Source organism: Rhinichthys klamathensis, unplaced genomic scaffold (genome assembly GCF_029890125.1).
Source record: "Rhinichthys klamathensis goyatoka isolate OS25496 unplaced genomic scaffold, OSU_Roscu_1.1 h1tg000040l_1, whole genome shotgun sequence".
Taxonomy (NCBI): Eukaryota; Metazoa; Chordata; class Actinopteri; order Cypriniformes; family Leuciscidae; genus Rhinichthys; species Rhinichthys klamathensis.
In genome coordinates, this window is record NW_026606587.1 from 9,360,001 (window position 1) to 9,375,073 (window position 15,073).

Genomic DNA, 15,073 nt, shown 5'->3' on the forward strand with positions numbered 1-15,073 from the left:
TTTATTTTGAAAATAAATCATTTTGTGTGTGTTTTTCCCCCCAAATCAGTGACATCATTTATGAATTTGGCAATTAAAGAGTTAAAATCCTGATTTTTTTTTAAACATTTAGTAGTTTTGATCAGGACTGAGGTTGATTAATAGATTTATGCGAAAAAATTAAAAAAATATATATTTATCTGATACATTTTTACAGCAGTTTAAAGTAGTTGCTTTTTTCAGCCACAAACATAACGAAAGTAGCCTGGGAAATTTAGATTTGCTCTGAAAGTTAGTCTGGCAAAGAGCTCATTCAAACCCATTTCCAATCCGTCGAAATCGAGGCACCAATCAGAAACGTTGGGGCGGGCTTTACACGATGACGACAGCGCTGGGATTTTGAAGCAGATTTTGTAGCTTACATTACAAAGATGGATGCCGCCGTCGAACATCACTTGTTCGAATCAGCTATCGCGTCTGTTTTAAGCGATTTAAACTAGGGGTGGGCGATATCTCGATATTTAAAATATATCGAGATATTTTTTAAACACGATATGGATTTTGACATATCGTTTATATCGATATATTGTTTATATTTAATCCTGATTTCGCCACTTTGCTTGTTTGCCTTCTCTGTGCTGTGCTCGCCCCCGCCTCCTTGCTTTTGTTCCCCCTCACCTCGCGTGTTGTCTCATTCAACAATTGTCTCATCCGCAACCAGCCCGGAGGCTACAGAACTCCGAGTGTGTCTGCGCGCGAGCGACAGAGCACGAGAGAAACCGAGTGTGAGCATTAATTGCATTAGTAAATTGGTAGCCTACATACTACAATATATAATTACTATATAAGAGGCATGGAAGTTCGATTAATGGACTCCAGTAATCAGAAGGCTACTACAAACGTCTTGTTTTAAACAATTGCAGGGCTCGAATTTCGGCGCGGGTATTGCGCATAATTCTAATCATTCCCGCAGGTCTCCCATTTATAATGCGGGAAATTCCCGCAATCGTAATCCACACAGATTATAAAATCAAATCATTCTTTTAACAACTATCTGCCAGACGCAATTTCACAAACAGCGTGAGTGTTCAGCGGTGCCGCTTCTTTCTCGTCTCTCATAATGTGTTGTGCAAGGCAAGCATCAAGAGCTGCGGCGATAAAACACACTCGCGTTTAGGAGTCGGGACATGATGGATATTCACTCGCACAATCGGGCCAGCAGTGCATCGTGACTGAAGTTTACCATTTGCACGTCTTTTTAAGTCTTACCAGTTTAAACATTCCAGCGATTTTAAACTAATCAGTGCTCGCGCGCTCTCTGAGAGATTATTTTCTATGCGCACATTCATAGAAAATCCGCCTTAAGAACAGCTGGCCAGTAACAAAAGTTATTTTTCGCGGATTATATTGCTTTAACACGCTAAATTGTCAATTTCGGTCGTCGTGAGTATACTCTAAACATAGTCGGTTTTGTCTTTAATAAGCATAAAACGCATGCCAGTATAATGAACACAGGATCCGTGCACTACCTCTTAAAGTGACGGCAGCCATATGTGTGTCATTCATTTTGTTGTCAATACAACAAAAGATAGCTTTAAGTTAAAGGAATCAGGATTAATAACCTATGTATTTAATTTATGCAGGACTAAAATACTACTCAGTGTTATTTTCCATTTGATTACTTTATTCAGTTTCTGTATATGAATCACGTGATTAATAATGATGACGAAATTCAGGCCCTGTGTTTAATTTTTCTCATTTGGTTACATTCTGTTTTGGAAAATTAATTTTCTATTGATTGTAGGCCTATATTTTGAGTTGTATTCACATCCATTTTCCTGTAAAGATATCGAGATATATATCGAATATCGAGATATAGCAAAATATATCGAGATATATTTTTTGCTCCAAATCGCCCAGCCCTAATTTAAACGTTTCCTTTTTGTTAAAAACCGAGCAAAGAACAACACTCGGAGATGTTTCTCCGCCGCTCTGCATACGTCATCTCCTTCATCGCTCTGATTGGGTTTAGGTCTATCCGCGACGTCCGTTGGTGACACCCCTCTGGAAATGATTTGTCTATGACGCTTTGCCAGACCATAACTCAGTTATAACGAAAGGGTAGTGAATTTGAACAATGCACAAGGGTTAAATACACAGAGTGAGGTCATTAACAGGAAAAGAAACAGGTGCATGATAAATCAGAAACCATGGAAACTAAAAATTATCAGGAACACAGGCAAAACAGGAAAAGGGAAAACAAAACCAAAACTAAATGAAACTAAACAGACATTTTTCAGTAACACTTTACAATAAGGTCTCGTTTGTTAACATTATTTAATGCATTAACTATCATGAACTAACAATGAACAATATATTCTTACAGCATTAATAAACCTTTGTTAAGTTAGTTAGTTTGTTTAAATGTTCATGTTCATGTTAGTTCACTGTGTATTAGCTAACAGATACAACTTTTTACCTGAACATAAAAAAAAGAGATTAGCCAACATTAATTAAGATTAATAAAGGCTATAGTGGCATTGTTCATTGTTAGCTCATGTTAACTAATGAAACCTTGTAAAGTGATACCAATACCATTTTTTCTTTATAAATAATCGTTTTACTTGGATGTGCATTACATTACTGTTGAAAATATCTAGAAATATTCATCGCAACTTTAATGGTTCCTTTTCTTTCTTTTTTTGAAGAGAGGTGTGTTATTGTTTTTGTATGCAAGCAGACTTACAATTCTATCTGGTGGATGATCAAACGGGGTAAAGAATGGAATCTTTTGACCAAAGTTGGAAAGCAAGCAACTAGCAACAACCCAAAATACCCTGGCAACTACATTAATCACCCTAGCAACCACCCTGAAGACTATAGCTAGTTTGTACTATGACTTTACAGTAAATTAACTGACTACTGTTTCACTGTAAATTAACACAAGTCATCTCAAAATATACAATTACAGGATACAACCGTAATGTCAGTGATATATATATGCTGGTGATGGGGGTATTATACGTCTTGAGATCTGGCCTGCAATAGCAAAGGTTGAAAATGAAATCCTGAATCTACTGCATGCTAAGATTGCTCCAGCGGTACCTTTCCAGCAATTAGCATAATGCTATTAGGCATAGATCAAAAAGTTCTTCAAAATGACAGTCACTAATGGTGTCTAATACATGACTCTAAGCACAGTGATGCCCATTTACATTTATATTACATGTTATCACATCATCAAGGCTAATGAATGCCTAACGAGTATGCTTTGCGTATGAATGGTGCATTACATATATTAACCGTTTGCTTACTGTATTATGTCGTTGAATAGCAGAATTAAATGTGACATGGGCTATGTTCTAAAATCTAGTGAGATGCCTACATAGGCTCCATTTTAAGGCATCATAGGAAAAGCGATGCAAGGCTGTTAAAAAAAAAGAAGCAGTACCATCATTCTGCATTCAAAGGCACTTTAAGTTAAAAAAATCCTCACAAGATGTCAGACGAAATGAGAGAAACATTTTGAAATAACTCAATACCAAAAAGCTATTTTAAAAAACAGCTAAATTAATTTAAAAAAAAAACTATTTTTACAAAATATATAAATGAATGCGCAATGTAATGCTTTTGCTTTAGTGTTGTGTTGTTAGCTTAGCACCATGCTAACAGTAAAACTGTATTGAAATGGACTGTGAGTTGAGTCTTCAGGGATGGTTCATTAGAGGAGTACGCCGGGACAATGTGGCTAAAGGAATCCTGGGATAAAATGCGCATTTGATTTGACTTTTTTCTAAACCACTAAATGGCACAAAAACTCACTGCAGGACTTTTCTAAACATGATCGGTTTACTATGCAGCGCAGGAAATTTTGCGTAATTTAATGATTTTTTAAAATGTTATAGATTTATGTAACAAATTAGTTAAAAAAAAAAAAAAACTTTTTTGAGACAAGGGCTTGTTAACGATTTTCAATTTTGTTTAAAGTAATTAAATCATCAGTTTTTCAATAACAAAAATAATATTTTCAATATAGTAAATTGTTTTTAGGGTAAAAAGCACCCCTGTCTTCTAATGGCACAAACTTCTAATGGCACAATAACTGATGTGATTAATAGCTGGATTACTTTTTTGTTTATATTAGTGACAGGACATGGATAGATTCAAATGGTCAATATAATTCATTAAGTGTCACTAATTAGATAAAAAGAAGATAATTACTATATTTATTATGAAACCATCATATTTAAAAAATGAGATTAATTATAAAATATCATTCATTGTTACTGTAAAGCCATTTTCAATTATTATGAGATTCTTTTCTGTATTTTAAAAATTGTACAGTGTATTTGTTGAATAAATATAATTAAAAATAAAATGATTTTATTATAAACAGAATATGGTCCAAACTTTGCAAAAAAGATTGTTTTGAACAAGTATTAAATTAGATATTAAGCAAAACACATTACTTTAGCTAAATTATTTGTGAGTACTTGGGCCTTTTGCTCCATGCTGGTGAGCCCTGGATGTAGGATAAAAGGCTATTTCAACGCTTCATACATTTATATGATTTTCTTTAAATAAAACAAATACATTTATGATTTCTTTTCCCACCAAATGTACTGCTCTGACAATGCACAATAAAAAAAATATCTATACAGTATTTTTTTCTGCAATGATACACTATGGAATTAGCGGAATTGTGGAGCTTTGTGAATTATAGGTCTTTAAATTCTATGGAAATCAGCATGCATTCTGTGGGGTTCTGCAGGAGAGATTCTGTGTGGGCCTGGTTGTGAGGTTCATTTTCAGGATGCTGCTGATCAAATCTCTTGCTCACTCTCTCTCCTCTCCCATCATGAGTGGACACGCCCCCTACTGCTGATTGGCTACAAGTATTGTGTGCTTCCGGCGTTTCTCAGAAATTGCTTACTACACCTTTAAATATAGGCAATTAAAAAATAAAATAAGGTTACAGCATTTCTGTACTGTCACAAATAGGTTTTTATACACTTTACCACTGTATCCAACTGTATCAGAATCCATCTGCCATGTTCATTGGCGGACTGTGTTGCTAATTTAAATGGCATTGCCAGTGGTCACTGTCGCTTACATTCCCTCAAATCAACACCTAGTCACTGATATACATGTGAAAGCCCTTTAAAAAACCTAAATAGGCAATAGACAGCAATGTAGCTCACTCTAAATTGGAAAAGGGCCATAATCATCCCTCACTTCTTCGTGTTTTGTGTCTTTATTTGTCCTCTACTTTTCTCAGCGTTTTCTGCACCTGCTTATGAAAGGTGTTGTCATGAAAGATGTCACTCGCTTCTAAATGCATCAAAAGGCTTACCTGCTTCTACAGCAATCCAACCACACACACACACACACACACACACACACACACACACACACACACACACACACACACACACACACACACACACACACACACACACACACACACACAAAGAGAGAGTGAGATTTCATCCCCCAGCAGGAGGTATGGATTCAACTGCACATTATCCCCCATCCTCTGGGTTTCATGCTCTTCAAGACAATTGGGGATAAAAGAGCAAAAATTGAGCTAAATCACTTTCCCCAGGGAAGAGAGAGATAAGTCATATTCTCAGTGGTGTTATCCATCATCTGCAGCTCATCATGTGTCCTGTGCTGAATCATGGCTGAGATGACTCTGGGCACATGAAACTAAGAGCTTTTCTCAAACTACAAACACACATTAACATCTCATTTACAAAGCAACAGGATTTACAAGCAATGAATGGAAAGAAACTTTAATTTGGTGTGAATAAAAATGCATTGTATTTTGAATGTGAATAACTTTTACGTGATGACAACAATCCCAGCTTCAAGCGGCAAGCTCGTGCATCGTCCCCAGACCGCCTGAAGGGGGCGTTTATAAGGACGGTGATTAAATCTTGGTGCTAGTAAGGGTTCTTACTCAACTGGTGTATCAGTAGTATCAGGAGGGATCGCATGAGCTTTATACTTTACTCCTGTTGGTAACAGACTTTTTGGGCCTATCATACAACCGGCGCAGTGCAGCGCGAGGTGCGACGCAAGTGTTTTTTTGCTAGTTTCAGCCCGACGCAGTTATCATTTTCACGTCCTGCGTCACGTTGTTTAAATAGCAAATGCATTTGTGCCCATTTGTGCGGCCATGGGTGTGCTGGTCTGAAAACGAGGTGTGTTCAGGCGCATTGTTGTCGCGTTTCTATTTTGAGGCAACTCAAAAAAAGTGCAGTATCTTTTTAGTTATTTGAAGAGCGTGTTAGTAATATGCGCCTATAGGCGGGTCCACAATGCTCGTACACTTTCCCGTAGATGGTCTGCTTGCGCGCTTTAACCTCGCACACGAGCAGATCCGTTTCCTCGCTAGAGAAGCGTTCAGTCTTTCCGCTTGAAAATTCCGCCATGTACATCGCAACTGGCTTTTAAAGGGAATGGGAGATGAGACTATGATTGGTTTATTGCACGTTACGCCCAAACGGAATCGGGAGAATAGGGAAAACCCGTTTAGACCATGCGCCAGGTGCGCCGACCATTTTTCCCGTCAAACTACAAAAGTGGATTCGGAGGCGCCCTAAGTGCACTTGTACCGTGCGCTTTAGACCATGCGCTTAGATCAATAAAATAGGGCCCATCATGTTGCTGCATATTCACAGTAAGTTGGATTCCTAATGTCTCTGTCACTTCTGTGGCCTACAATTGCCAGTTCTCATATAAAATTAATGATTTTAGGTCACTGTTAGTGTGCTCCTTGAAGCAATTTGCACGCAAAAATGGGAAAAGCTTTTAAAAAAGGCAAGCTTCAGTCTAATTGACTACTTATCTGGAGGTGTTCTGAGTTTTTGTAATTTCAGAAATTTTACTGAGAGGTTTCCAGCATTGCACAAGATTTAAAATGAGAAGAATTTGAACACAATTACCAACAGAAGCTTAAAGTGTAAACACAGAAGCGTTTACATTGGCTCAAGAATTTACTGTCAATCAATGCCATTAAAAGTGATGAAATTAAGACATAAATATGCACTTTGGTTTTACATTATTACATTATTATTATTTGTAATACATTATTATTAGTAGTAGTAATACAAAATAATGCTTCCATGATGTCCTACACCTATTGCTTCGAAAATTCTGGTATGAAAATGTCTATGTATGTATCTATGTATGTATGTATGTATGTATGTGTGTGTATGTATCTATGCATGTATGTATGTATGTATGTATGGATGGATGGATGTATGGATGGATGCGTGGATGGATGGATGGATTAAATCGTGGATTGATTGATTGATTCATGAATTGATTTAATCAACATTCTGCCACAAATGCTGTTGCCAGAGTCCCTTCCACTGAACCCAAAACATTGCTTAAATTAATTTATATGAAAGATAAACGACAATCATACATTGTGCAATTGACACTGAAATCCTTAGACATTCAGACAGATGCTCCGAGGCACAGCAGAACAAGTTCTCACATCAATAACGTAATGTCGAGATCTATGAAAAATGCTACAATGGGACAATTGAATGCGCAATTCATTTGTCAATGTTTTTTATGAAATGTTTTTTATAGACTCAGAGGCTTCTGTTCCAATTCTTCCAAAAAGAAAAGCTTTCTGCAACGCAGTGTGTCACAGTGGTCAGAGACTGAGTAGAAAAATCAAAGTAGGAACATTAGAGAACCCTCCCTGAAGTGCTTGCTTAAAACATCATGACAGAAGGAAGCTATTAAGCCAACATGTCCGTATCTTATAGCAGTACATTTCTGCCTTAATGTGCCTTTTAGTGCAGCACATAAACACATAAAGCACGGCTATTTATGGGAGGAAAATGGCTGTGGATTTACAATGATGGCCTTTCGCATCATCCTGATTAGCCCTGATGGCTTCCTTAAGAGAGCCATTGAAGCCTGTTGATTCTCTTGCTCAGCACAACTATAAGTGCATGAGTGGTGATAACTTACACACCATGTGCGCTCAGTGATAAGCAACTGAACAATTATTCCATTCCTGAAGCTCTTCAGAGTAGCACCAACACTAAACACATGTATAGACACAACCACATCAGCACACACAGGGATCTTTACTGTGGGAACTCACTGTAAATCACATTTAGCTTTCTACATTTTTGTATTACATGGAACCTAACAGCTATGTCAGATGTTGTGCCCAATTCTACCCCCCATTCAAATCCAAGTCTGATTACAAAGAAATGTCATTGGCTGACAGAACATGGGTACTTTACTCTGTATAGGACTAGAAACCTTACAATATTGATTAAGAGAGTTCAAAAACTTTTAAAATCCCCTAACACTGCCAAAGATTTAGCCACATACAAACAAGCCCAATTATTAAATATTGTATACGGTGTTTTTTTAGTAAGAGGAATGGAGTTCAAAATCTTCCAGCAGAGTCCAGCAAATCTGCAGACGTGATACAAACAAACCCAATTTAATGACGAGCATGGTGGGTTTAGAGAAAAAAGCCAGTGAAGGGGATCCAAACAACAGATAAATGAGAAGATCTTTGCCACAGATGTGAAAAACTATAAACTGTGAAATTGGTGGGGTTTTTTTTTTGTAAAATTCAATTTATGTGCCCTGTGTGTTATCCTGAAATAACTTCTATAACCAAGTTGAACAGAGTCAGATGAGCTGCATCTGTATGAGAGATACAAACTGTAGTTTACGCACATTAAATATAAATATATAGCAACCAGTGCGCATCTGAAGTGTCTCAGCTGAAGGAAATAATCAATTATTACATTTTCTTATGATTGACATATATCGGCCGATACCAATATGGTGGCCGTCTGGCCGATATATCGCGCATCCCTATAAAATAAATTAAAATACACAACAGCTATTTTAAATTGTAATAATATTTCACTATAGAACTATTTTGATCAAATAAATGCAGCCTTGGAACATAAGAGACTTCTTTCAAAAAAGATAAAACAGTAACTTTTGAACGGATTTGTACAAAAGGAAAGGTCAAGGACAAGTTCTCTTTGTACATTAATATTAATAAGTGTTGTTCTGGAAAGCAGTGCTTTATTTTAATAATACTGCGGGGAGGGGAGGTGTTTTGGGCCTGTTGACTAGATTGAGGGCACGTGAGTCGGGGGAAAATCAGTGGCCTACTTTAGCTTTGTGATTATTCAGGCTGTGCGCTACATAAATAACCATCAAAGCCTTTTTCTGATTTTTTTGATTATGGAGGCAAGCAAAATTGTTTCCTGAGTAATCAAGCCCATCAAAATGAAGATGAAAATTAAAGTAAATAGGCAAAATCACAGAGAGGGAAGGAAATAACAAGGTGTATACCTGATTATACGGATCCACGAGGGACATGTGTAAACCATTTCACATGCTTTTTTCTTGAAGAAGGATGACAAACGAGGGATAGCATCAAATTATTTAACAAGGACAACCAGAAACACATCCAAACTTGCCCCCCCACCCCAGAAAATAAATAAAAAGCAGTTCGTTATATTCAGCAGTGAATAGTAGAGTGGCTCGGTTACTGATATGCTCTGAAGTATTTTGGTATGTGTTAAGTTGAAGAATTATTGCTTAATAATGACATTCAGAGTGGATTGGCAATGGAACACCCAGGGATATGCTATTCAATATCTACACAGCGCCGCTGAAATAAAACCAGTTTACACGGGAAGTCGTGCGTATGCTGCACAATTTGGCAAAAGCAGTAGGTCATGTTCTATATTATGCATACACAAATTTCACATAATATGCACAATGTATTACAGTACGTAGTGAATACTGCAGAAATGGTAAGAGTAGTATGATAGTGGGCCATTCTGAAAATAACATTAAGACCACAAAAGGACTAATTCTGCCCTCTATTGGATAATAAGAGAATGCATCTGAATCAAAAATATTTTTTTTTAGATTTGAATGATAACACCTCATGAAGAGGAACCAAAAACACAGTTTTTCCAACTTGTAAAATCTGCGAAAAGAGCCTTTACATTCAACATTGTGTAAATATGTTGTGTGTAATGATGTGTGACGTACAGTGTGCATCAAAGTACTGTATATGTCCTATCTGGAAATAAAATGTGTCCTAAAGTGTCAGAGCCCAGTGAGTAATCAATGTGTGAGTGTGTGACGGGCCGTAGGGAGTCTGTAACAGCTGTCAGGAGATGATGATGATGATAAATGGGGCCTATGGTTTTGTGTGCTTTTGTAGGTGTCTCTGACAGTAGCCTGTCGGGACAAGTTGCCGGTGGAATAGGAAAGTGGAAAGTTTGACATAAGGTTTGGAAGTGAACTAAAGAGTCCGCCCATGCAGAAAACTTAAAAGGTGCTTTTGTACAAAGATAAGGAGCTTCGATAATAGGAAAATTTTGTTACTGACATTATCGTTCACATAGAACATGTCCTGGCAAGTTACCATTGGTAGGAGTGTAACAAATGATAACAGATGATCTTATGATGTTAAACACTTGGACTAGATGAATCCCCGATTAACTCTTTCCCTGCCATTGACGGAATTTTCCAACAATTCATGTTTTCTCTGTTATACGGTAGGGGGCGCTATTACACATCTTCTGAAAGAGTACAGAATCTCTGGGTCCAAAAACAAGCTAAGGGTACGTTTACACGACAACGATATGCTTAAAACGAGTTTTCCGCATACAGAGGACACCTTCGGCAAAACGATCCCCATTCACACGGATCCATGAAAACGACTAAAAATGCTGTAGATTGAACACGTAATACGCATGTGCATGACGTCATCGTTTTCAGAGATTTGCGTTTTTGTTGTTTACATGGAGACAGTTTTCAGAAACTTGCACTTTGAAACCCGTTTTCAGCCAGCCAAAACGCCGTTGTCATGTAAACGAACGGCCAAAACGCATACATTTTTTTACGTTTTTAGTTGAAAACGGTGTCATGTAAACAGGCCCTAAGAAGAAGCAGAAACCAGCGATAGTGGTTGGTTAATTCAAATTAAGAAGTTCAATTAAATTGGCAACAATAGACAGGATGTTGAATTTGGGATGACAAGCAGAATTTACTGAAATTGCAATCTACAGGAATTCAAAATTAATTTCATTATTCAAACAAGTTTTGAACGAAACCTTAAATAATGATATCATTATTAATGCAATTAATAATGCAAGCCTGCTTCATGTTGTTTGCCTCTGGACTGCAGGGTAAATTAATGTAACAAAGTGTTGTTCCACAATGATAAGAAAAGATTCAATTCAATAAAATACAATAATATTACATGTCCTTTAGTTCAAACACATACACATCTAAAATCTTGTTTGCTTAAACGTTGGAATTAAATTGAGTTTCCATTCTCAATTGAGTTCTGAATGTGGCACAACACTTATTGAACCCAACTTTGAATTCCTTCAAGGAAATGAGCTATGTAGAGTAAGATCTGTGTGAGGGGAATTCTCTAATGCTCACACACAGCCGTTTAATAACCCGCCCAGTCGGAACAAATGAGGATAAATTCATTTAAAAGAAATAGTAAAGCAGCATGCTATCAAAATCAAATCAAGGCGCCTTTAAACTGACCTTTAATTGAAACATGTCCCTATGTAAATGTTATGGAATCCTGTTGATGTTGCAAATTGTTTTTATGTGTTAATCTCCTTCAACAAGTTATTACCAGTAATTGCCCTTATTGAGACAGCAAAGACATGCAAGCTTAAATAAATCCACGAGAAATGTTCACAGTAATTAGATTCCCAGCATTTACATGTACATGTCTGTGATTGCGGAAATTAGCATCACTAGAGATTTGTCATGGCAATTTAGCACTTACCAAAGAGTATAAAACACTTTGAATTAACTCAAACACTGACCTCGGAAATTTGATACTGGTTAAACACTCAATCCTTAGTTTGTAAAAGTAAACAAATATGACATTTATAATAATAAACGTACAATGGAAGTCTAGTGGGCAAGACATTCTACAGGTTAAATAACAAAAAGTGATTTTGTAGATTAATAATTTGCAGCACAAACGGTGTACATTATATGTATAATTCATATTTTTAAGATCAAAATGTGAGATATAAAAATAATGTTCTATGTTTCAGTGTTAGAGAAAGATCTTCACTTTTTAATGCCATTGGGGCTTTACACAAACCACAAAACACAAGTCCTTCATTCGCGAGGAAGAAGCAAGCTGAATGTCGGCGAATTGTCTGCAGCACCAGCTGTTTAATTTGATCTAGACTTTGTGCTATGCGATTAGACGGTGATTCGAGAGATAACCTCACATACATGAAAGAGTCAGACACAGCCAATAAACTGATCGCTGCAGTGTAAAACAGCCATCATAAACATACATTTCAGGAGCTTTGTGAACAATAAGTGATTCATTAAGGGGGATAACACATAGTGAGTCAGGAGATGTTGTACATCTTTTACCAGCAGCAAAAATGACAGTACGACATGATTTCTTTGAGTCTGGAATCTGGATTAAAAGAAGTCTGGATAGAGCTCTGCGACTAATTTGTTTAGTCTTGAAATATGATTGACTTTAGCTACAAATATTATGGAACAAATCTCTCTAACAAATTAAACTCATATTTTAAACAGCAAAATCTCCAAACATTCCAAAATACACTTGGAGTTTGAAAGTATTCCTTCATGCAAATATTGATCCTTACATGAGCGCAGCAAATAGCCACTAAGCGATATTAACGGAATTGTTCACCAAAAAAATAAAAGGTCTGCCATAACTGACTTAAGTTATTAAATTTGATGAAGTGATGCAGATACGTCATCTTTGAATCTGAACATGGGGGGGTTAGACGCAAGCTTCAGGGACTTTTTATTTAGCTTTTGTGTGTTTCGTTATGACAGACATGGTCATTATTAAAAGTTGTTTTATGAAAAATTCTACACATGTTGCTCCAACAAAATGACTTAGAATGACCGGGTATTGACTTTTATGTTTTTGGGTGAACTTTTCCTTGAGTCTTTTTTTATAACTGTATAAAAAGAACTCACCCACACTGATGTAGTTGCCAGCCAGAAAGAAGTTCCAGTGTAAGAGTGTGCTGCTGCGGGAAGAATCCGTGTCATTGGTGAAACCTAAAGATCTCATGGACAAACTGGGAGAATCCGTACTGATGCTCTGACTGCCAGAGAACAGGGAGGTGTTCAGAGATACTGTATCCATATTGCTTAGTTTCTTTAATTCAAAGGGAATCCAAAAATGTTAAACAACCCCAGGAACAGTCATGTATGATTTAGGTTCTAAAAATTCCAGAAAAAAAAGCTGTCTGTTGTTTCCCAGTGGTGCTCTTCTCCTCCTGGTTTCCAGTGTTTAGTTGAAAAATGCAGGAAGTTTAGCAGATGTTCAGGCAGAGTCAGTTGGTGGGACGTCTGGGTTTGGGAGTGTTTAGGGTTGGAGGTGTGGTACAACCATCTGAAGGAGCTCCACAGCCAGTAATTGACCTTCAGACAGGACGAGGTCAGTGTACTGATGGCCTGGAACAAAACCACACGAGCAGCGGGGTGCACACCTGTTAACAAAGGGCAAATACAAGGCTTTACAAACTACTCAAACAAACGTACTTCTTATACAATGAAAAATGAAGGATTTACAAAAAAAAAAAAAAAAGTAACACATCGAATTAAACATGAAATTATGAAGTAAAACGCCTGAAATAGCATTTTCCTGTAAAAACGTAGTCTAATCATTTCTATTTTATTTCGATAAATCGTTTTTTTTACAGTGCACTTGCAAAGACACCATCTAATAATATCATAAACAAGTAATATGATTTTGAATAACATTAACAAATACAACACTATCACATAAAAATACCCAACAAAATTGTATTTTTTTTTAAATTCAATATGTGATTTTGTGCTTAATTAAACAAACATGACATGCATTAATGATTTCAACCAATACATTTTTCGATTAATTACTGTTTTGACCAATCGTCTTTGAGCTCATTAATAAGGCGCTTTCACACCAGGTAGTTCTAGGAACTAGCCACCAGGATGGTTCCCCGAGAACACGCCAAAATCTGGGTTAATCCTCCAATAGTTCTAGGAACTATGAAAAGGTTCCTCCGGTGCGAAAGCCCCTAATGTGTGAGAGTGAAACAGTAATCGAGTAGGGATTTTGACAAACATAAGGAAAACCTTGAAGACAATGGCATCAGTTGTGACTGCTTTTAAACATGCATTCATGTGAAGGCCAAGTAACCCATACTTGAAATTTGTCCTCTGCATTTAATCTATTCAAGTTAATGCACACACACATTAGGAGCAGTGAGTAGTGAACACACAACACACAGACCGCAAACTGTGGACACACACACACCCGGAGCAGTCGGCAGCAATTTTTGTTAGGTGCCTTGCTTGTCATTTCCTGCTGGTATTGAGACTCGAACCCGCGAACCTTCGGGTTACCAGTCTGGCTCTCTTACTACTAGGCCACGACTGCCCCAATGTTATGCTTAAAGGGATAGTTCACTTTGAAATTAATTTTTGGTATGTTTTAGCTTACCTCAAGGGCATCCAAGATGTAGGTGTCTTTGTTTCCGCATTAGTTTCAATTTTGATATTTTTAGGTCAAACCGTTCTTGTCTGTCAGTCATATAATGCAGGTCTATGGTCACCACCTCAAAGAGCATGCACAGAGAAGTCCAAATTAAACATGATTTAATGACTCGTAAATGTAAGTACACATTGATGGCCTAAGACACGAAACGAGCGGTTTGTGTGAGAAAACGAACAGTATTTATATCGTTTTTACCTCTTGTAACCACAGCCACGTCCAAGTGATCTGAGGACGTGGGCACTTCGGTCTGTGCGTTTCAAGAGGTAAACACGATATAAAAATTAATTTCAAAGTGAACTATCCCTTTAATAACATGGTACAATGGTTATATTAGATGGTCCTTTAATGTATACCATAGTACTGACTTATACCAAAGAACTGACTTGTACCAAAGACTTTTAGATATACAAAGGCGTGCACTCATATTACTATGAATGGGAGAAGGTACAATGCGCAATATGGCAGAATAAGTCCCGCCTTCTGCATAAAGTA

The 15,073-nt window shown here is 37.1% G+C and overlaps 1 protein-coding gene across 1 annotated transcript in view; it reads right to left on the reverse strand.

The window, feature by feature from the left end:
- plch2a (phospholipase C, eta 2a) overlaps positions 1 to 15,073 on the reverse strand; it is a 153,798-nt gene that overhangs the window by 134,357 nt on the left and 4,368 nt on the right. Inside the window, exon 2 of the mRNA XM_056246782.1 lies at positions 13,012 to 13,529. Within this exon, the coding sequence (XP_056102757.1) occupies positions 13,012 to 13,183 (172 nt within the window). The 5' untranslated portion in view covers positions 13,184 to 13,529. The remainder of the gene's footprint in view (positions 1 to 13,011; positions 13,530 to 15,073) is intronic.